At 39.7% G+C, this 23,833-nt stretch overlaps 1 protein-coding gene and 1 long non-coding RNA gene across 9 annotated transcripts in view; one reads left to right on the forward strand and one right to left on the reverse strand.

Moving 5' to 3' along the window:
- Window positions 1-50: 50 nt before the first annotated feature.
- Window positions 51-16,356, forward strand: LOC135414394 (uncharacterized). Of its 2 annotated transcripts, XR_010430680.1 has the most exons (4): window positions 51-281; window positions 7,423-7,553; window positions 14,908-15,050; window positions 15,414-16,356. It is a non-coding gene; the product is annotated as an uncharacterized LOC135414394 (long non-coding RNA). The 2 variants fall into 2 exon arrangements; XR_010430681.1 differs by lacking the exon at window positions 7,423-7,553 and having other exon boundaries at window positions 71-281.
- The window catches only part of DMC1 (DNA meiotic recombinase 1), a 31,190-nt gene continuing 9,409 nt past the window's right edge, over window positions 2,053-23,833 (reverse strand). Inside the window, exons 1-16 of one of the 7 annotated variants that reach the window (XM_064655112.1) lie at window positions 15,064-15,186; window positions 14,450-14,550; window positions 13,764-13,984; window positions 12,714-12,804; window positions 12,036-12,080; window positions 9,669-9,815; window positions 9,297-9,379; window positions 8,651-8,703; window positions 7,710-7,751; window positions 6,417-6,489; window positions 5,453-5,544; window positions 4,867-4,940; window positions 4,656-4,770; window positions 3,850-3,910; window positions 3,196-3,312; window positions 2,053-2,741 (exon numbers count right to left, since the gene is read on the reverse strand). In XM_064655112.1, coding sequence (XP_064511182.1) covers window positions 2,672-2,741; window positions 3,196-3,312; window positions 3,850-3,910; window positions 4,656-4,770; window positions 4,867-4,940; window positions 5,453-5,544; window positions 6,417-6,489; window positions 7,710-7,751; window positions 8,651-8,703; window positions 9,297-9,379; window positions 9,669-9,815; window positions 12,036-12,080; window positions 12,714-12,770 — 1,029 coding nt within the window. In that variant the 5' untranslated portion in view covers window positions 12,771-12,804; window positions 13,764-13,984; window positions 14,450-14,550; window positions 15,064-15,186 and the 3' untranslated portion in view covers window positions 2,053-2,671. Of the gene's footprint in view, window positions 2,742-3,195; window positions 3,313-3,849; window positions 3,911-4,655; window positions 4,771-4,866; window positions 4,941-5,452; window positions 5,545-6,416; window positions 6,490-7,709; window positions 7,752-8,650; window positions 8,704-9,296; window positions 9,380-9,668; window positions 9,816-12,035; window positions 12,081-12,713; window positions 12,810-13,763; window positions 13,985-14,449; window positions 14,551-14,672; window positions 14,834-15,063; window positions 15,187-23,833 lie in introns of those variants that run through there. The other 6 variants (XM_064655110.1, XM_064655109.1, XM_064655111.1 and 3 more) reach the window with 6 other exon arrangements.

The raw sequence follows: 23,833 nt of genomic DNA on the forward strand, positions 1-23,833 counted from the left end.
ACCGCGGCGCTCCCAGACGCCTACGCCTATTCACGGAAGCCAGCTACGCACGAATCGCGCGCGCCGAAACACCGCCCCGCGCAGCAGCAGGCGGGCTACGAAAGGTGCGTGGAGTTCTTTACTTAGAGCCGGTGCTCCCCGTGAGGAAGGCGGGCGGGAGAAGGAGAGAAACGCTATTCCCCAAAGTCTACTGCGCAAGGAGCGCGCTCCGTAACGCCTTCGGCTCGGCAGGCAAAACCTGGGTCGGGGCGCACGTTACGTAAGCGGACGGCGTACGCAAGGTGCGTAACTCAGGCCAGCGTAGGGCGGGAAGAGCCCGTGCGCTTGGTGTAACATTCTTTCGCGGAGCGCACAGGCATAGCCGGAGGGCTACGCTGATTGCGCAGCGGGTTTGAAGAATACGACCTGTCGCCTACGCGCTCGCAGGCCCCGCCGAGGTGGCGGCGGGGCTGGGGACACAATGGAGGGGACAATAATGGGGCGAGGGGCGGCGGGGCGGGAGCGGCCCCTCAGGCCTCCGTGGCGGCTCTGGCGTGTCTAGGTTTTTCCATATTAGATTAGTAGGGGAATCTTAGCGCGGAGCTGGGGCAGGAGCAGAGTGACAGCGGCCATGATGTTTGGTGTCGCCAGAGCACCAGCAGGCCGGGAGAGAACTCCCCAGATCAACCAGGGACTCCTCGCCGAATGAAAGAATAATCCATGAGGCGATTACGTGGCACAGGCCATAAGTTCTTTTGTGCCGTGCCTGTAATATCGCCAAGGGGCAGGTCAGCATGTCCTGGCACCAGGGGCCGTGCTGGGTGGGTGATGGGGTCACACCAGCCAGACCCAGCCCCGGCTCAAACGGCGGCTGCACTATCACTGGTGCTTACTGGGCCGTCAGGTTATCAAAAACTGGCTGTATTGGCAGAAGAGAAAGTGAGTCCCCTTTAGTTCCAGACCCTTGAATAAAAGTAACAGGCTGGAACAGCACGCGAATTACCATTTTAGTTTTATGTGCTGTATGTATGTATGTATGGCACGCGTGAGAAAGCAAAAAGCGATCTTGGTGCCTAAAATAAAGTATTGACAGAAACTTGGGCCTTTCTAGGTGGGAGGGAGTCAAGTGACACTGCGCACTCTCACTGACACCTGGTACTTGGCCACTGGATATGAATGCCTGGTGTGGGAATGACACGTGCAAAGGACGTGTCATTGCATTAAATGACAATAGCCGATCCATTCCTGGCTCTCCCAGATCAGCCAGCCTCCCTGCCTTTGTCTCTCTAGACTTTTCTCCACTGAAAAATTGTGCTTTACCTCAAGAAGAATACCAACTCTCTGTAAAGAAACCACTTAAGGAAGGCAAGCCCTCTAGGTCTTTCGCAAGGAAAAGCCTGGCTACAGCATCAGGCTTCTCTTGGATGAGTTTCTGGTCATCACTGCCTTTTTACTTCATGTTATTCTACAGGCATTTGTTAATCTAAATGAAAAAAGTTCTCGTGCCAGTGAGAACAAACTCCCTGACCAAAGTTAGAGGCCAAAGTTAAACCATTCTCATTACCAGAGGACAGAGTAAGACCTTCCCTTATAAATACATAAATTATTGAGTTTATTTTAAAACAAGCCATTCCATGAGCATCAGAGGTATTGCAAACTGAATTATTATTTTGTCCCCCAGTGCCCTGTTTCTCTCGTTATTCCCAGCTTCTTCTTTTGTACCCCATGACCTACACCTCTGGCTAGTTTTGAGCTGTGCTCCCTCAGCAAACTGAATCCTAAATGCCTTTCCCTCAGTGTAAGCAACAGTGCCAGTGCCTCTCTCTCCTATGTAGCCACTGGGATTGTTTTATTCCTTTTAATAATGATGATGATAACAATAATTAATAGTAATCTTTAGTATTCTTACTTCTGTTAGAAGAATGACAAGCCCATTATGTAAAGTTTGTCCCTTTAGAGAACTAGACAATAGGTTTAAAATGTTGGGTTGCACCCGGATTATTTCTCTCGTGAAAGATCAACAGGATTATTGAGAGAAGGGTTTAATTCAAAGCACCCAAACATAATCAGACCTCTGTTCTAATTCAGTCTTTATTTTTAACTTTAATAAGAACAGTTTTAAAACATGCTTTTCAAAAAAGTAAAAACTGCTAAATAAAAATGTAAACATTATCAAGATAAAAATAGTCAAGATAAAAATGCCTAAAAACATATTTTTAAAATTATTTGTTCTTCTGCAGTACATGAGAATCCATCAAGTTCTTGGGCTGTTGCTCCTCCCACTGCGTTTTCCACCTATTTATGGTAATTTCATAACTGAGTTTATTCCAATTCTTCTTCATTTCGCTCCATTAAATTCTATGACTTAGACATTCTCTTTGAAATAAACTAAGAAAGAGTATATTTAATCTCATGTGAAAGAACAGCTTTGATTTTCACAAAACAGGAAAAGGATTCTGAGAACAATTCACAAGCTTATTTCTTGAATCATTGTCTGCTGAAAGTTCAATTGAAAAACAAAGACCTTAAATGAACCAAATTCAGTAAAACTGAACTGTACAGAGTTCATCCCAGTGTTCTCCCAAAATATCTCAAATAGTTCTCAAAAGCTAGAAGTGAAGCCAGGCAGTTGTGGCCATGCACAAATCTTCATCCCAACTTGCCCAGCAGTACATTTACATTGTTTTTTTACCTATTCTTTGGCATCCCCAATCCCTCCCGTGGTTATTGCAAATGTAGCTTCATTTTCAGGCATCTCAGGGCTGGAGAAAAAAACAACCAAGAAACTTGTGGGTTTCTCCATGTTAAATGCAGTTGTGAAACAGTCCCCAAAATGTTGTAGGTGTAAGTGACCTGGAACACTTCAGTGCCTTTATACCTATGTGCAAACGTGATCAATATCATCACGATCCGACAAAGTGAAATAATTATGTCAGGAAAACAGTAATTTCACAGCTCTGGAGCACGACTCCTACCAAACTATTGGATGGTCTTCTTTAAGAGCCGAGCATCTTAGTAGGATTTATAATGAAAGATCACGTAATTTAATGTATGTAATATGCAAGACAACTTTAATTAGTTGTTTCATCTGTTAATTAGTTTGTCCTTTCAGATTTTCTCCCAATTTACCATGCAGAAAGTTTCAGTACCTTGAACTTGGTCACTTTACAGTTGCTCATAATGCAGGTTCCTTGCTGTGAGGGAAAGGTCATTTACCTGTCATATATCTTTGCAATACGCAGCTCCCCTCTCCCTTTCCTCAAACTGATCCTGGTAGTCGAAGCATGAGCAAGGATGTGGCCCCCAATGGGCTTTTTTGGGTCTGCCTGAAAGCTGAATTAGCAAGAAAATGGCAGCGATTCACTGTGCAAATTCCAGAGGTTAATACTGTGATTAACTGTCAGACAAGGCCTATTCAACTCAGTAATAAATGATAAATAGGTCAATATATTAAAAAAAGACTTTAACACACTTGCCTCAAGATAGGATGTTCAGAGGGTCAGTGCTGGCATCATTTGCCTCTCATTAAACTCAAGAGGCTCAAGAAATGCACAATTTAAACATCATATATAAGGTCTTCCAAAGGAAAACGGGATGCTTTTTCAGTACTTTTTGTAGCTCGTTGTCTTCATTCAAGTCACAGTGAAATCATACCGTCATACCAGGCAGCAGATAAACGTAAAAAACATTACAAAAACTGAGAGAAACTTAGAGGTGTCATCCATGAACGATTCCTCATACCACAGGAACCAATAAAAAATCTGAACCTTCATTTCAGTGCCACTTGCTCTATACAATCTCAGTTCTCTCCTAAATGTGTATTACAAAATAGGAGAAATTTTTTAAAAAGAGAGAGAAAAATTCTCTTACGTCATAGTTGCTCCTGGGTCAGCAGTCATCTGGTTGGTCACAAACACGGCCACGTTATATTCTGCAATGGAAAACAGTGGAAAGAAGGTAGACTACATCCAATTAGAATGCCAAAATATTCTCCCATCCACAGTAAAAGCAGGGCTGCTGCTGAAGCACTTCACATTTCAAATGAACGAGCAGCAAATATTCTTTATGGCTGATGGCTGCAGTTAATCAGGAGTCAACTTGAATTTGCTCCTGCATGGCTTCAGCTGAGATGCACCAAAAATGAGCACTTTTCAGAATTCCAGTGAACAAGTCTTTCTCCCATCTTCTCTCTTGGCACCCTGCCCTCAGCCCCTTCTCCCTCCCTTTCTCTGTTTGCCTTTTTTTTTACTGCACAGAAAAAAAGCATTTACTCATTCCTCATCAACATTTCTATTCATCCTGTCATCATCCCTCAGAGCCAAGTCCTAGGAAAGCGGTGATGGGCACGGCTTTTTTATCTCTCTGTGCCTTCATCCTTTTTTCTATTCTTTGTGTTTCTTTTGTATTTAGACTGTAGAAATTTGGGGAAGACAATTTCTCTTACTGGATATTTGTCCAGATCGACAACGTATTCTCTCATTTAGGATTTGACAGCATTTCTAGAAAAACTCTAAATGCTGAAAAGTTCTAAAGTTTTCTCAATCTGTCATCTTGAATTAATATATTTTCAGTTTAATCTTTTTGGTAACAGACAGAGGTGTAAAGTGAGGAAAGATTCCTGGGCCAGTGCCTGATTGATAATACACTTGGACTACTAGGTAGTTGTGCTTACCAACCTTCTGATATTTTTTGGAGCCTTGACAGCATCTGAGCTAGTTTCTGTTGTCGTTCAGCCAACTCTCCACGACCACTGAAATCCACACGGAAAAGTGCCATTATGGAGTCAATGATCTGCATTGTAATTATGCTAGATAAGTAAATATAGTGAAAGAAAATAGGAAAACTTATTCTGAAACAGTAAGCATACAAAACCAAAATGTCTTGTACCAATAGCTTGAAGATACCAGCTTCCTCATGGAACTTGGCTGCTACATAGTCAAGCAATTCCATCTGATGTTCACCTGGTGGGAAGTAGAGTTGCCAAGTGAAATTAGGACCAGAAAGAGCTCTGAAGGAACAAAAGCCTGAATTTTAAAATCCCACTTTAAATGTTTGCACTGTTTATATTTTCACTGCCAGCAGTTTTAAATCCAGTGCCCAGTAACAATCTACAATACCCAACAGTGCCTGTGCTTCTGCAGGCTCCAGTTTCCACTTGCCCATCTCACAACACTTCTTTGTGAAAAGCTTCACAATGAAAGTATGCAAGAAGACAACTTTTTTTCTTGTGTTAAGAAACTGAAAAGCAATATAAACAGTTCGACTTAATGTTGAATTAAATGACACACAGAAATTGTTTTCATCGTATTTATATTGCACTCTCAAAGTAAAAGTCCCATTTAAAACTTTCTTAAGTTTTAAAGCAGTGTCTTGTGACACAGTGTGTTGGAGCTGTTGATAAAATGAGAATATTAAAATGGGTACCTCAGAGAAAAAACCATAAATATCATGCCAGTTGCAATACTGTTCTTACTAGTATATGCACGTGCATACAGCACATTGTCAAGTACTGCCTCATGGTCAACACTGAAGCGATCGGCAATGTCACGAAGACGGTCTGGTCGGCTGACATTAGTCAGAGTCAAGGGTTTCTCTTGATACAAACCATGCCCTGAAAATAATAAAACTCCATTCCAAAATAGAATTAGGGGTGGGATGGGGTGGGAAAGAAGAATACTTATTTCGATCCTAGAGAAGACTGACTTTTTCTCTTCATGCTGTCCCACATACCCTAAAGATAGTTTAAGGCTCACGATGATAATTGTTTTGTGTTTAGGGTTTGAGGCGGGGGGGGGGCTGGCACATGAATATCTGTGCTCTAGGAATTTAGCTGTGAGCAAAACCTGTTTATACACAGTCTATCGCAGATGTGAAGTGTTAAAAATAGTGTTTAGTACTTAGATAAATTTATCTTGAACAGAAAAGCTGCTATCACCCGTAGGAGGCCTATTAGATCTTAAAAAAAAAAATCACCAAAAAACCCCCAACCCAAAAAACAAAACCCAACAAAACAAGACAAAAACCTCAAAAAACAAAACCAAAAACCACAAAAAAACCCAAAAACAAAACAAAAACCCAACCAATCAAAAAAAACCAACCAAACAAAAAAAAACACCAAAAGCAAAAACAAAACAAAAAAAAACCAAAACCAAAAAACCCCAAGCAAACAAACCAAAACCAAAAAACCCACACACAAGCAAAACTTATTTAAAATAAAATCTGAATCCTAATTCTAATTTTTCCAGGTTGAATTACATCAAATGACAGAGGAAAAAGTCACTTCCTTGTGGGCCACTACACACTGTGCTCTTCAGGATTTCTGTGCCAGTCATAATGTTTTACATATATGAAGCTGTCAGGAGACTCCTGCTTCCATATAATAAAATAAACTGTCTTTCAAGTTCATCATACCTGTAGCTTAAGAGTCAAAAAGATACAAAGTGTTTTCAGTATCAATGAAGATAATCTTTCCACCTGTGTAGCCATTTGGTCCTGGGAGCTGAGCTGTTACTGCAGAGGATCATAGAAGATCAACATGAAAAAGTGGGGAAAATATTTTCTTGCTCCTTCTATTATTATTATTTTTTAAAATAAAATACAACTGCTTATTCATATCACAAAGAACCACCAGTTTTAATCAATGTGGAAATCAGGAGTATCTCCAGTTTTATTGCCATCTTGAGTATAAACTCAAGCCCCTTTTCTCGACTGGAGATCAGATGAGATTTAATAAATGCTATCAAAACTGTGTTTTACTGAATACCCTAACTAAATCTGTATCTTTTAAGGATATTATTAATAAGTTCCTATACACAAGACATTGTCTTAATCCTCTGCCCAAATCGATTGTATTGTTTTAGTAGAGTTTTTTCCAGCTGTAACTCATCTGATCAAAAATTCTTTGGGTATGAATTTTTCCTGATACATGAATAGTTATTGATTGTGGGTTTAGTCTCTTTAGAGTGAATAAGCTAAAATGTTGAATCCAGTTGTAATCATTCATGCAAAAGGGTATGACTCTGCTGGCCATTAGACTGTACTAACTAGAAGAGGCCTTATTTTTCCAGAATATGCCATATTTCACTATACTATGTAGGGTTCATTTAAGGGAATTTGCCTACGCAGTGTCTGGTAATTCCAGCAGCATTAATAGTTATATTAGTTATTTTTTAATACTATTTACACATCGAGAGATATCTCTGGGAAATCAGAGTCCTGCTGTATTTGGCACTGCCCGAATACTGCAACTGCCAAAGTATTTGTTTATCCAGTCACTGAGAGCCAGTAGTATCCCCTCAGTGCCCTTCCAGAATGTCATATTCAGCAAAACCTCTGGAAACCAGGAAAGTAAAAGAAATACTGAGATAGAATCTTTGCCTTTGCCCTTTTCTGAGCAATGCCCCCCATCTACATGTGAGCCATATTTGTGCTCTGCTTTTCCAGATGGTGTGTTATACTGGTTTATCTAAGGCAGTCTATTATCATCTCTCTCCTTATGGCAAAATTTACATGGATGTGAGCAGTATTAAAAAGTAATCATTTATGAGTTCTCTACTCAAGCACAGCTAATGGAGGTAAGAGTTACCAAGGTCTGTTACACTGTATTTCTGGACATAAAAGATTCTGAGTTGTCTAATTCTGTGTGTTTAATTCTGTGTTTAATTCTGACATAGGGGTAAAGAATGGGTTCACTGAGAAGAAACATGTCTCTTTTAAGGTATTACACCTACCACAAAGAGTGTGAGATAGCTGGGTTTTGCCTGTCCGAAACTCTGTTAAATAAAGAAAAGGGGAAAAAAAAAGTCAAGGTCTCTTTTTCCAAGTTTGCCAGATTCAGGCATTACTGCAGTTAGGAACACTCTTACTTACAAAACTCACTTCTATCTCTATCTTTTTAAATCGTTTAACCTCAATTTATAAATCATATTCTGTGCAAGAGAAATGTGTCACATGAAAAGCAAAATCTGAAATGCTTTAATTTTATCGCACTTGATTGCTAAGGTCATTTATTCCCTTGTGTGCAGAAGTTAAAACCACATGGCACCTGTGGTAAAGTGTTAACTGAGGACAGGTGGGGTAAGAAATGGTTGATTTCATTGACCTGGGCCAGTTTCATTTTCAGTAAAATGATCAAGGAGAAGTTTACAAGTTTATCATCTCACTACATCAAATCATGTTAGTCTCCAGTTTATCTTTTCTAAAGGGAAGAGTGCTGTGTTTTATGAACTCTTCTTCTTCTTGTTGAAGTGTTAAGCACAAACTAATGAAGTGTACTATAGTAGTAGCTTAATTGTAATTTCAAAATCTTACATGAAATACAATGTACACTAAGCATGCATACCTTTTGTGGCATTTGTGTTACTGGAAAGGAACATTTTGCATCAGAACTTTGACACCTTAGTAATAGTGTTAATAATGATATGTTTTACTGAATCAGCATGCCCCAAGTCTAATGATTACTCAGCTCAAACTTAGTCTGCAAGCAAATGAAGAGGGAAAATGAGAAAACACTAAGAGAAGTGGATTCTTTCTTCTTGCACTCATGCAGGTCCTCATCTTTGTGAGTACGACATGGTAAATTTGATAGAAATAATCAATTTTTTATGAATTAAAATCTAAATTAAGTTTCAGGTCTTTGTTCAGTAACACCCATTTAATGTGGTTCTCTCACCTCCAAAGGCCTCAGTGATTGCCATGCTTTCAATCCCACCACCCAGAAGTTTACTGGAGAAAGGGAGAGGATTATGATATAGTTAAACCCACAAAATCAGAAGAGGAAAGTAAAAAAAGATACATTTTTGCTACTTTAAGAAAAGTAATTTTTGCCCTAAAGCCCCTCACTTGCTGCATTAAGTGCAGGGCACTAAATGATCCCTGATTCATAAAGAATTAACCTCTCCTTTTATGTGCAAGAGAAAGATCTGTAGAAATTGTAACTGGAAAGAAAGAAGAGGAAAAAATAACATTTGAAAAGATAAATATCTCAAGGGAGATCTTGAACACTTGTAAGTTTGACCTGAGACCTGCAGGTTGTTTTGACTACGTAAAAAAATGATGATACATTCAGGGTTTTTGGATGCAAACTCTGGATGTTTATTTACAGTGACTGTACAAAGTTCAGTTTCCCCTCAGAAAAGGAGTTTGCCTTGTTGCTTACTGATGCAGGAATCTTTGAGCCAGCACTAGCTCCAAATGCAAGGGGACCTACTTGTCCTAGCTGAGTATTTATTCCCTTATATTTCTGTGTCTCATTAAGGACAATAAATATAATCATTGGAAACATTTGGATGAAGGAAGGATTTTAGAGGTAAGCTTACTCAAATTCCTGGCTGCCAGTAGAAATATGAAATACCATCTTCCGTTTTTCACTGTACTCAAAGGCAGTCAGGAAGCCTGGCTCCTAAGGAAGACCAAAGACAACATGAGAGGTTTATTTTAGCTTTACCCTGAAGTTATAGTGCAATATCTCATATAAATACCTTCTCTCCGCTCTAGCCTCATTCACACAGGTAAGGTATGAAAAATACTGTCTGGTTGTTGTGGAGTATAAAGTATTATCCCTTTAGAGTAACAAACAGAATAATTTTCAAAATTATCTTAATGATCTGGTGGAAAATCTGTTAAGAGAAATGTTGCACAGCATTTTGGAGAGGCCAACATAGGTTTAAACTCTCAGGGAAGTGACTTACAATAAGCTTGTTTGCAGCTTCTTTAATCTTGTCCACTTTGGCCTCTGAAAGCCCTTTTACATTGCACAGTGCCCGTCTCGTGGTCATCTGGATTCCTTTGATTGTGCAGATCCCAACTGACTTCAGCTTTTTAATATCTGCTACGTTCTGTAAAGAAATTTCCCTTCTGTGGGTATTCATTCAGACAGTTAACAATTTGAAACATACTGTACTATACATTCATATGCATGGGGGTTTTCACCGAGAAATAAACGGATTTACACAGTAAACTCTCCATTGTGTAGTTTGTGACACCAACAAAAGAAAATTTTGAGTAAGATTGGTGTGAGGGATCATGGTGCAGAGAGCAGCTCCTGGTGGTTTTGAGAGAAAAGGTGTCTGGGTCCAGTTGTATTTTACCTGTCCCTGTTCAGTGTCAGTTTTTCTAGATCCAAGCTGGTAGTAAAGAAACAGTATGGATTATTACAGATAGCATGGAGCCCATCCTAGGAAACCCTGTAACACTCAGTCTGTCCTTGGTCCCTTAGCACAGATAATCTGTAAACCATATAATCTGAGGGTGGATAGTTGGGAGCCGATACATGAGGATCACTGAAAGCTGAGTCTAAAGGCTGTGCTGTTTTTGCATGTTCACAGTTATGTCCAGTTTAAAACACATGTATCTTCCAGATCTAACTGATACCTTGGGATGGAACGAGCTACTAGAGTTTTTCATAAATTGGGAACAGCACAACTTCAGACAGCACCCTACTGACACATTTTGCCTCCTCTCACCTCATTTTATGATGTTGACATTACTGGGAATTTAAAAGCACAAATAGTCTACTCACAAGAAAACATACTGTGTGAAAGGTGTGGGATAATACATCAATTTACCATTTACAGCCAAGATTTTCCTTTGAAAAAAACTATGAACTGGACGTATCATCTATTTATCTAGAGTGTGGGAGTGCATAGAGCATAAGAAGGGAGGGGGTTGTGTGAGAAATTAGTCATGTTCATTTGGAAGCTTATTTCTCATCCTGTGATATGTGTATGACACTCAGCAAAGGCTGAGGGGTCACAGCACCTTAATTCCAACCAAACACCTTTGATCATCAAACCACAACCTCAGTTGTGTTATTCTGACTCTCTTTGTGGCTACATGTCAGATCTAGTAAATATTTTTCTCTCTACTCCTCAGAAAAAAAATCTAAATCCACAACAATTATTTCTTGAAGTAAATTAATTTAGCAGATATGGGTCATCATATGTTCACACAAAGCTTTTAACTGGCACAGCTGAGAACAAAACCTTCCCCTGAGGTGTGAGAATACCCACTTGGAAGAAAGAAAAAAATGAAAAGGAGCAGAATAGCCCTATTAAACAAGAAAAGCAGCCTAAGTCATTATCCTTTATTTTCAAGATCTTTCATACATTCATATCATGATGTGAATGCTGTCCCTTATTTAATACTGACAGGCTAGTACAGCTCCCTTCCAGCTCAGGTCAGCCTCTTTGATCAACTTGTTAAATTTTTAACGCAATAATTTGTGTATTTTTCCTGTGTGGCCCCATAGTTAGAGCTCCCAATCGTGTGATCCTTTTTCAGAACTCTAAAACTGCCAATAAAAAAAGTTGTCAACAATTACACTGCTGACATGCTCAGCCCAGTAGCTATAGTGCTGACTAATGATGACTCATTCTGTCTGTGTCCTTCCCATCTGTATTTGCCTGTAGTCATTGAAATTAGAGTTAAATCTTATGTTACTTCAGGCAAACCCAACCTTTTATTTTGCTCCTATAACTGAATATAATAGGATTCCAATCCATGAGCCAGACTCCTAGATAAACATATAATAGTAATTCGAATAAATAGGTGATGTTTATGTGATAATTATGATAATGATAACAATGATAGGAATTCATATTTGATGAAGAAAACCACTTATTTCTCTAGCTACTAATATTCTCCTCACTCCTACTCTCCCCCCTTCACCAGCATGCTGAAAATAGTATAGCGACAATTGTCACAGTATAATCTCACAGGCACCAGAAATGCAGGAGTAATTACAAAGATTGGCAGGAACAGGAAATAATCTATCACACAGTTTTCAAATAAATTAGCAAGCAGTTGGTTTTTCAAGAGTGCTAGGTGCTAAATAGTTTGAGTGTCTTGCCACTTTATTTAGGAATCTGATGTGAACGAGATTTTCTAAAAATTTGTCTTATAACCAGAGGCAAAATTTGTCTCCACATGACTGAGTTAGAGTGTACTGCAAGGAGGAATTTCAGCTATTTGCATCAATGTGCATACAATTTTGGGAATAACCTTACAACATCTTTACATACACAACTCTGTGTGGTCAAGTGATTGCTAATACTTACAATTCCATGCTTCTGTAGAAGGTCAATGTCCTGAAAAAAGGATTCCTAAAAAAAATAGCAGGAAAAAAATAGATTTTTGTTTTTCTTGTTATTTTCTTGTTATTATGTGTATCGCATTATGTGTCTGTTTCAAATTTGTAAACTTCTATTGATTTTCCTCAATAATACTTAACTTCTTGGGCAACTGAAATAGGCAAAGCCATAGCGAGCCAAAAAGGCCTTAACATTTCCTGTCACCTTCTCCATAAAGTGTAACTTCACAGGCAATTAATCCTCTGCTATGCTAATAAAACTTGTGTTATCATCATCATCATCTAGAGCTTTTCTGCCACAGTTTCTCAGTCTTTTCATGGCCATGACCATTCCTCGGAAGCATAAGATTAACTGATATCCCCTTGCATTTAATAGAGAAGCACAAAATATAAAGAAATAACGATAATCTCATTAAAAATTGTGCATAGCTTTTGAAAGGTTAACGAAGAGTACTTGAAGAGCCAGGTTGTACAGGGACTAAGAGAAGGAGATTTTCTTGCTAATAGATTAGAGCAAAATTCTAAACACATTGAACTCCCTGATGGTCTTTGGGGATCTCCTGTCTCTCCACTGATTTCTTAACACTATCAAATTACTTTCAAACAACATTTGCTGCTCATATTTTCCAACCAACCTTAAATTTACCTCATCATCCTGGTATCCTGGTTCTTCTTGGACTACTTGATCCTCCATGGCCTTCATTGTGAAAGAGCAGGCAATAAAGTATTGATTACTGCTGGGAAATGCAAACAATTACAGTATTGGGGAGTCAATAAATGAGTAAATGATTGTAAAAGTACTTTTAAGAAATCCTTGAACTACAGAAACTTGTCAGTATGTCATCATATATGGATTTAAACTTGGATTCTGCTTCCAACTCTTCATTATCTGATATATCAGACCAAAAGGAAAAAATCTACTGCTTCACTCTAAGATGAACCAGTTTGGCTAGAAAGGAGCTTCACAGGTATTAGGAAAAGAGATCTCATTCCCATGTGAGAATCTTGGGTCAGAGACGAGTTTTTGGAGGTGGGAAACATTTAAAATGATTTATCATTATTGGAATTTATTCTGGTAAGAATGCTAAAGGCAGTCTGTATTTTTATAGCAAAAGTCAGCATAGTTACAGACAGAATGGTTAATGGAAAGGCTGTGCAACAGCTCAGCTTCCCCATCTTTATGTGAAAGAAAACCCACAAAACAGTGCTACTGAGAAGGCTACAACTCCTTAGTGATATATCTTGAGAGTAGGCTATTAAAGCTCTATTTGTTCTGAAGTTCTTGCCGAGGTTCAGAATGACCAATAAATGCTGAAGACATGCAAGTAATGCCTGTAAGGAGTATGCTTGCATAAAAAGAATAAAGGAAGGGTAATAAAAATCTGAGGCTTTTACTATGCAAAACCATGTACAGAGAGCTCATGTCAAGTTTTTTCATGCTTAACTTGCCATGTCTCTGCTTCACCACTGTTTCACTGCCCTCTCTATGTGACTTCCTATAAGCAAGGCCTAGAACGGGAACAGGCCCTTAGTGACAGCATGGTTAAACAAGAAGCAAAATATGACCTCCTTAAATTGTATGAATGCAAGAAAAATAAATACAAAGTAGTTCCCTAGAAATATGACCTTATAACCTGTAATCATTTTTTTTCTTTTGTAAATGGGCAAGTTGCTTCTGTTTTAATTGTGAGTTTACCTTTGCTGCTCTAGCTATGGCTGATCAAAAGTTTTGTAAACCATCTCATCCAGATATGTGTATATATTTACTTGCTCATCCTTTCTAACTGTAAGATTTGAGAGTCTAATAGAGGTCAGGATAGTTTAGGCTAAGTATCTGCAAAGAGCCTTTTTTTTAGCTTCTAAGTGGATATTTAAGGTCTGCCTAATTTGCTTGCAAGAATCTTCTGTATACAGAGGCTGGGAAAGGGAGAAAGAAAATATCAGAATTTTAGTATTATCTTCTGTTAATATTTAATGGAAATATTCTTATAAAATCAGTTGTATCTGATAGTGTCAGGTTATATTTCATTTCTGTTTCAGAACACTGACAATTATGGGATGACAAACCATCCCTTTGCATTATTACAGTAAAACATTAATTAAAAAATAAGAGATTTTTAAAAATCCTTAACTTCAAATACTGAAGGAAGAAAAACAAGTAATGCAAAAGGTATTAAAACTATATTACAATCCCCTTCTTCATTAGAAACATCCTCCTGAAATGCACATAATCCTGCACTTCAATAACGCTCAGCAGGTCACGGGATCGTTCTCCTACTCCCCATCCTGAGGCAATTGGCATCTCACAGCAGAAAAACAAGGCAGACCCAGACCTGTGCCTTCCTGCAGGCTACAAGGGAAAACAGAGAAATTATACCTCACCCCACTAAAAAATTTAGGTATGAACAAAATCCTCCTGCTCAGTGGAGGGTCCTCCTGCTGCTGGTGTGTTGGCACACCTGAAGGATTTCAGTCACCACAGCCTGCAACGTAGTAGATAAAAGGGTAAAAGTCTGAGACAAAAGAGCAAATCTATGAAGAAACACCATCAATCTTGTGCCACCTCAGGTGCCCAAGAGTGGTGATGAAGACCTGGATGCTGCACCCCTTCCAGGCTGCAGGTGTGACAGGGACCTGATCCCAGCAGTTCCCCTTGGGTTTTTGGACTGACAGAAAATGGCTGGAGCAGAGCTCGACCCCCTGGGCCAGGGGCAGGAGGCGATCTGACCTGCCCCAAGGGGCACCACGGTGTGTGTGATCTCACATCTGTTGACTCAGAGGAAAATAAGTGATTAATCGCCTATCAACACACGGATTTATTTGGGTTTTTTCCTTGCCAGCTGCCTTCGCATAGGATGTACATTTCTGTTCCCAAGGGGTGAGGCACCGCAGAATTTCCCTCTCCCGCCGAGCACCGTAATTCCCCACGAAAATTACAACAATAACGAAACCCCAGCTCGTGCCCGGGCAGCTCCGGGAGCGGGTAGGTACAGTACCCAGGCCGAAGGCTCCGAACTCCCCACAGCCTCTCGCCCTCCTCCTCCTGAGGGCACCGACCCGCCGCTTTCCCGCCGGCACCGAGGGGCGGGGCCGTGAGGGAGGCACGGGCTCCCGGCAGGAATGGGGGCCGTCCCTTCCCTCAGCCCCGTCCCGCGCTGAAATACATTTTAATCACTGTCTTTAATCACTTCATCATCTATGATTTATGAAATACGTACTCGCTCTCTCTAAGGAATATTGCACTGCCCTTGTTTTACAGCTGGGAAAGGCAGCCTTAGTGAAAACCACGGAATGGCATTGATTAGCAGGATATTCAATTCAACACGTTCTGCCTTTGTTTTTCCAGGGTGCCACTCACGCATCTTCCTAAACAAGGCACACGGCGTTTTTGGATTGGATGCCCAAAACCCGTCAGAGAGCTGGAAGAGAAGTGACTTGCCTGAAGTCACAGGACAAGAAAATGAGGCTGAGTCACACACATGACTTAATCTGCCATTTTAAAAGGATGGAAAAGGTGCTTTTTAGTATATGAATACTTTAAGACATCTGCAGTCTTCTTGGAGGGAGTATGTGGAAAGCAATTACCCGTTTTAGCTTGCCTCTGGTAGCACAGTCAGTACGGGACTGCATGTCAAGGAGACATCCGCGGATTCCTGTGAGCAGGAGGAGTTCCTGGCCACCCCTTGTGTGGGTTTGAAATGGCAGAAGGGATGGGAGCAACATTCTCAGCCTGTTTCAAGGTGTTTGTGAAAACTTACCCACCCTTTGTCTGTGGGAGGTTCAGGGCACTTTTTCCAAGCTGTTTCTTAGCCAAGTCAGGAAACCAAGCAACAAACCCCACAGCCCTCAGCCATCATCAGCACACCACAGGAGTGCTCGCAGGGTCCCCATTTGAGACATCAAGCAATTTACATGAGTACCAAAAGTCTAATCCTGGGAGCCCTGAGGCTTTGTCTATATTGAGGAACCGGCTGGCACTGCTTTTGAAAACTGCATTATTCCACAAGAGCTATTCCAGAAGAGCACTTAGGCAGGCAGCCCTTTAAAGGCGAATTCCTTCACAAAGTATGCTTTTATTCCAGAACAGAATGCACATGCAGAGAGTGACCCTTCTGGTCTTACAGAGCACCTCTGCTACAGCTAATGTCTCTGTAAACAACTTTCCCTTCATAATTTTTTTAGTTTGGAAAATAGTTCCCAGAAAGGTCAATGAACGCACAGAATCTGAAGATTATTTCCCACTCCAAAGTGCTACTTTGGGCAATAAATTCCATTCTACAGCTTCAAAATGTTGTGTGATCATTAATTGTTCATTTGGCTTCCAGCTGGTGTTGTGCAATAACCCTACATACCCCATCCTACTACACACTGGCCAAGTGAGTGGAGGTGTGCTGGAGTCTGCTCCTTCCCTTTTACATGTTCTGCTGCTGACCAGTGCGTCTGCAGCTGGGAGTGAGGTACTGGCAATGAGACACCCCACTGTCATCTGCATTTCCTCTTATGTGGGATCGTGTACCAGTTTGGACAAGATAAGACCCAAGTCAAAACCTTACCATAAAAGTATAGGTATCCAGAACAGGGAAATCATAACGGCTTTTTTGTTGGTGGTGGTGGGTTTTGTTTGGGTTTGAGCTTTTGGTTTGTTTTTTTCTTTTTTGATTACCTGGTTTTGATCCATATTTATGTTGCTCAAATGGACTAAAGTCAAATATAGGAGCTAATGCCTTCTCTGAACTTTTGAGTTGACAGTTTGCCTGTTCCTAACCAGGATAAAATAATATGATATCTGAAATCTTCCCAGAATTGCAGAATGCTTCCGGGCAAAGGTGCAGCAATTTCTTCATATTCTTCAGCTCTCCCTTCTCTAGCTGTAAAATCCATGTTGAGGGTGAGTGGTGGGGAGGGAAAGCAGAAGAGAGAGGGAGAAAGGATACTGAATATTTCAAAGACAATCCAAATATTAACAAGGCAAAAAACTCTCTTACAGGAAAGGAATATACAGAGTAAATAGCAGCACCACCTTGGAAGTTAGGTTAGCTATTATATTCCCAAAACTACCCAAATCCAGAAATCATGGTAGCCATGCAATGCTGTGTCACTTTAGCTACTCCCTTAGTCACATCATAGTGAACAATCACTGCTTCGAAAAAAAAAAATTGCCAAAAACTTTCTGTGAGGAAGCGCAAACACAGATTCCATCTTGGTCAGTCTCAGGGAAAGGCCACCTTGTTTAAATGCGCCCCATGGAATTTATACTAACTCACACCGCAGATTGCAACTCTCTCCTCTTTCTTCACACCTGAAAGCTCTTCTGAAAACCCCTGTTAGCTAATGGGTTATACTAGCAGAAGTATCCTAGACTAGCATAGTCTAAAAGCATACCAGATTAGCAAAAGAGAAGAATAGCAGAATTGAATTCAGGTTATCAGAACATGGTAGGATGAATCCACACAATTTTTTGTACTTATGCAATTCTTGCTTATCTTCCTGCCGCTTCATGTCCAAATTCCTCGTTTATCTGCAGTCTCTCTGGTACAGTTCCTTGAATTCCATGTCCATCTTGGGAATATGACTGAAACTGTGCCTGCATATGTTGGGGTAGACTCTGAGGTTTTACATGAAGGAAATAACTCTGCCTGTGTTTTCCTTCTCTTTGGTCAGAACTAAGATGAACTGCAAAAGCTGTGTGCATACAATGGGTCTCAGGGGGACTGGCAGAAATATCAGATCAGCCAAGCTTCACCGTTCAGACAGGAGAGCCCTATTGTTAAAATGGAATTAATGGAAGGAATAGAGATGGTAGTGGGAGACAGTTATGTCTCTGTTGCAGTCTTGAGATCTTTAAAAAAGCCTTGAAAAAGTACTCAATCCTACAGTGTTGAGAGTGATCCTGCATTAAAAAGACACAGATTTTGCTGCCTCTAATTTACTTTGAGTTAATCACTAAGGATATGTTATAGGATTAGAGATCTCCCTTCTGTTTCTCAAGATGTCTTGTCCAGATCATGGTTCAGAATTGCAGCTATGGAGGAAATGATGAATTAGAGGGCTGTGCCCATTGGTATTAAACAGGTGCCAGGTCAAGTCAGGAACACAACAAATTATATGTGACTGGAGAAGAAAAGATGCCAAAGATAACATTAATATCAAAACACTAACCAGAGAATTCAGGAATGGGTATTTTTCTAAATGAAAAAGAAATAATCTGTATGTCAGCTATACAAATACAGTAAGTGATAGCAGTCCAAGCACCATAAAATTCACTATTTGAATAGAAGATTATGAAATTAGCAATTCTTTATTTAAAAAAAAAAGCAAACTGGGAAAATAAGGCCACTGTTAAGCTTTGCAAAACCTAAGCCAAGTTAGAGGATTTATGGAGACATGCATCAGTATATCACATAGGGTCTATCAAAAAGACAAAAGACATAAGAAAAGCTGTCCCTTTTGAGAATGCACAAGGAGTTTTTTATTTAAGGTAAAAAAAAGCAGACTAGTAATAGAAAACAATAGGACTGAAAGCAACATCAAGAGATTATCTAGCTCAAAGCTGAATCAGATGTTTGTTTGCCTGGGGAGGCTGTGGGTTTTCTTTCATCTTTTGAGAAAGAATCAGACAATTCCACTGCTTGGCTATCCTTGCCATTACCCTTATTTTCTCCACTTCACTATGCCATGCAATTTTATCTGTAAAAATATGCAGTATTCTTTGAACTAGCCTCTAGTTTTAAAATTTCAGATAACTGAGAGTCTAAGTCTTGCATTCATGTTTTTTTCTTCCCCAAAAGAGAAAAAATGCCAGCATAACCAGTTCTAAACAGTTCTAAAAAAAACAGCCTAACCTGATGGATGATGTGGTAGTGTGTACAGCTTGCTCTTACCTGCTCATGACTTTTGAGTCGAAAACCCTGTAACCATGCAGCCTTGTAATACAGTAATTTGCCATAACTTTGTACTGAATTTGCAAGGCCTCAGGACTGGGGCTTGTCTGGTTTGCTTTGTTTGAACTTCTCTTGACCCTTCTGTATCTTTTACTTGGTTAGCTGTGACAGCAGTTTCCATAACTAACAAGGTCTATGGCTAATTCGTTTTACTTCTGTTTATCTGTGTGTGGTACAGTCATCATTTTATATAAATAGAAGTAACAAACAGTTATTCTGTGTTGAAAGAGAGTTATGACTAGCACAAGCATGCAGTGTAGAGAAATACAGGCGTGGTGCAATAGCAGAGGCCTTGAAAAGTGGGGACAAAAGGTGGGCAGAGGAGTACAGGGATGTAAATGTAACAGGTGAGGCACAGGCTTGGCCCTGCAGACAGGATGGCTATGAACAACACACCAGTGATCAGTCAAAGAAATGCTGACATGGAACTGGATTTAGGGGTAACAAAGAGAACAAAAAAAAATAACAGCTAACATATGTAATGGGCGCCACATACCATAAAATCAGATATAGTGTGGCACTGCAGAGCAATGAAGAAAGCTGTAAATGTGTGCTAGCAAGCATATAAAAAATGACACCAAGTGTATCTTAGAGCAAGGAAGGAGAAACTACCAACATGAAGATCATATTCTCCCAGCAAAGGACTCCAGGTGCTGACAACTCCCCATATCACCCACACACCAGAAAGAAACCACCAACCTTATGACTCACAGGAAGAGTGGACAGATGAGTGAAATATAAGGAAAAGAGGTAGAATCCAAGAAGTGTATGTGTTACCATTTTATAGAAGTACTCTTGTGTTGTTATTCTTTCTATAAGTTGTATCTGGATCAATAATCATCCAACTCTCAAGATTTCAATTACACTAACAATAAATTTCTGACTTTAATTATACATAAGGTGTGCTTCCTCTTTGCCCAGGAGCAAACTGTTGGGTGTCACTAACTAGTGTCTGACATACTTCTTATTTTCACTATTAGCTGATAAATTAGAGGAAACTCAAGGATTACCTGAGCTAACAAGCAGATCAGTAGCAGAATGGACAGACATGGATCAAGTGCATGGTTGCAGCTCCCTGTGCATTGCTGCCAGTGCATTGCTGCCTGGTTGCAGCTAAAGTTCAGTCCTTTAAAAATCTTATCACTGAGCATATTTCTGACCTATGCTAATAGTTATTTTAAAAATATATCTTTTTTAAGCAGCTTTTTAATGTTCAACATTTCTTTCTGCTTGAGAGGCCGGTGCTGTGACCTTCTACAGTTTATCAATCTCTGCACAAAAATCTCTACTGAAAAAAATGAAATGCAGTCAGTAAAATATATTGGTCTGAATCATGAAATGTATACTTTGGGAAGTACAGGTCTTTTTTTAAACTGTGAGAGCTTTCTAAACAGCTGTTGCAAATGCCAAAATAACTGCTCTTGACTAACTCCACATACATAGATTTTTGTTTTTTTCTACTTCAGCTTAATATTAACTTTATGATAAACAGAAGTAACAGACTAATTATGAAATAAGACTGCCCACATATATAGCTAAGTGGGAGTAGTAATTGCAGTTGCATATATCTTTTTCATTTGAATTGACCTCCAAGATCAGATAAAAGTAGGATGAAGAAAGCAATAGTAAAATTTATTTGATATGAAACTGTTATCAGTCCTCAAATTTGGTGACAATGATACTGACAAGCTTGCATTTGAATTAAAGCTCAGTCATAGGCCTGGTTAAAGTCCATGGGTGAATATCTTCATTTCGCTAAGTAAAACAGAAGAATTGGCTAAATATTCCTCTGCTCGCAGATTAAGTGGGAAGCCATCCCCCAAGGAAATGAAGTACATCACATGGCCAGTCTGGCACCAGGGCTAGGCCTGATCAGACTACAGAGCATGGCCAGGCTCCCACTCTGCCCTAACACCCAAAATTCCAGCCCTCAGAGTGAGCCAGATCTTTGCTTTAACCCAGCAGGGCATTATGCTTTGCATTTTCCCTATTTGTATTCCCTCAGGTGCTTATCTCAACAATAAAGAAGAAAAGATGAGATCAGGCAGCTGGGAGATGGGGAAGAGAGACAGTGTTGGATCAGTTTTGCCATTTAGTGGACTCTCACCATTCCTTTAGACAGAGGGACTTCTCTGGGACTGAATGCAAATACAGGGGGTAGAATTTGCCTGGTGGCAGCTGAACACATTAGTGCATGAGAGAAAATGAGAGAAGCAACAGGGGTTACTACTTTAGCAGGAAGCTGAGTCAGAAAACTTGATTTAACTGCATAAACTCATCAGAAAGGGAGTTAAAACAAGAAAATTGCTCACGGATGCATCTGCCATGCTGCAGAACACAGGACTGTGTGTGTAATCTTGACACCAAAGAAATTCCGACTCCTAATACAAACAAGCTGGAAGTACTGCAAATACTGTCTTAACTGTTATGGCCAAAAGCATCAGTGCTTCTCTAACTTATTCACACATCAGAACTGAAAATTAATTTGAAAAAGACGTGAAGCAAAGCAGCTTTGTCCACCAAACATAGGACAGCTGAGTTTTCAGTGTTGCAGCTCAAAAAAGCATAAATCATTGAATGTTTTTTTTTCCCCTTAATGCATTCCAGCTCACAGAAACTGAGTGCTTCTGTTGTCAAGTAGGGTGAATAATGACTTTGAGTACACTGCTCTGTTTGTACTCAGGACAGCTTTTTCATTGGCATGCTTCAGAAAGAAGAATGTATTTAAAGTGCAGCTGATAGAAAATTTTAAATTTCTAGGTCACAGCAGAATTCACTGGTCACATCGAAAATGGCATTTTACAGGAAAAAAACATTTTTAAATTCACATTTAGAAGAGGTTCAGCACTAGTATTTGAGACCTTTCTTCATTTAAAAAAAAGCTCCAAACTTTGAAGAGCCTCTACTTGAAAAATGAATCATTTTCACAGTGTCTCCACGTTCCTTATGAGTTTGGAAAAGCTAAGGTTTTCTAGTTCAGCCTCACAGTCAGTATCAGCTTTTCTTTTAAACCAATCATATTTCAGAACTGAACATGCTCTTATTTGGCCAGTTTTCTACTCTTGGCTTTGCCTGCTGCTTCTGCAAGTGAGTTTGTATGTAAACTACAAAAAAAACCCCAATGTTGCTCCATTTGTATTCCATATGTTTGCCAGGCTAGTGGCCAGAAGAGATCATAAGCAGTACGTTTTTCAAATCCCAAAACTTAGATAGGCATTGAGTGCACCATCATACAGTTATTTTTACTTTATAATCATATTTAAAGGTCTCAGGAATTGTAATGGTCTTTAAAATACTGTGTTTCCTTGATTTTGCTACACATAGAACCTTAATTTTCAGTAACGTTCAAGCTAATAATTTTTTCAGTCTTGAACCTTTAAACTTCAGAGATCCATTAGCCTGATTATTCTTGTTTAATCCCTTGTTCTTCTTTCCTTTCATTACCATGGTTTCTTTATCAGCCTTACTGGAATAGAGTTTCTTTATTAAACATTTCTGTGTCCATATTTGAAAAAAGGCTTTTAATCTCTCCTCCTTGTGTTTTTGCTGGATGGTGATTATAAATGATGTACCTGTGTCTTTGAAACTCTGTGCAGATGCACAACTACCACTCAATAACAAATCCCACTGGGGTTCAATATATCCCAGTATTTCCTAGTGCAATCTTTCTTCCTGTTTTGTCTATCCCTCACTGTTGTTTTTCCACTATATTATTAAGGCACCACTTCCTGTTTTAACAGCCAGGCAATCCAAGACAGAGGAATAGGTCAGAGTTTCTGATGCCAAATTTCACACATGACCTCTGTTCTTAGGGCAGTGAGTATCTGACAAGAAGGAAATCAGACGACGCTCAAATATTTGATTTCAAAATAGTATTCAGTATTGGACTGCCACCATGAGATGTCCCCAACTGATCAGCCACTATTCCCCACCCTCAACTATTACAGTGCTTATACAGCAAAAGCAAATTGGAGATAAGAAGCTGAAGAGAGCAACAACAGTCTTGCATCCCAGCCATTTGTAAGAAACGACTGAGTGGCCTTGAAGAACTCTCTCTAAAGTTAAAGCACCTATAAATCAGCTCAGGAGTCTGAACTGTCTGGGCAAAGGACTCTTCTGGGTGTTGCTTCAGGAGGAATTCAAGTATATTTGATAGGGAAAAAAAGGCAGGGAAGGAAATCCCTGATACAGGCACAATAAGTAAGCAGTATATAGTTTGTCACCAACACTGTATTGAAATTCCCAAAGAACAACTGGTGAAGGAAGCCTGTTGAGAAGCAAACAAAGCTACAGTCTTCAGAACTGTCATAATTATGAGACTAAAAATATATCCAAAGCACAAAGGTTTGGAAGCTGTACTTGCCTTCAATGCAACAGAAGTTGTTTAAGTTCTCTTAGAGGACCTGCTTCCAGCAAAAGGAGTAAAGTCCTCTCACCCATTCTTCCCAGTAAGACAAAAGGCTTTAAGGGGGCACAGGCAAGGGACCTTAGTGGCTTAGGGACAGAATCTGTGCAGAAAAACTGACAAAACCCCAACATTAAGTTGTGCAAAGCAATCCCACTTCCACATTGCCTTTATATGAGCAACTACCGTTAAGAATCTTTTTTTTTTTTTTTTTTTTTTGTATTGTAGGGCATATTTGGGTGCCAACAAGATCAGCTATGTCCGCTGGAGAGAGAAAAATTAACTCCATCTATGACATCATCTCCTTCTCCAAACACTGCATCACCTCTCTAGAATGAGGTGCTATTTTTAGTCTTCTCATTTCAAGCATATGTTGAGACTGCTTCCAAATGCTTTTCTTCTTATCCATTCCAAGCTTTG

The sequence above is a fragment of the Pseudopipra pipra genome, chromosome 5 (assembly GCF_036250125.1).
Source record: "Pseudopipra pipra isolate bDixPip1 chromosome 5, bDixPip1.hap1, whole genome shotgun sequence".
Classification (NCBI taxonomy): Eukaryota; Metazoa; Chordata; class Aves; order Passeriformes; family Pipridae; genus Pseudopipra; species Pseudopipra pipra.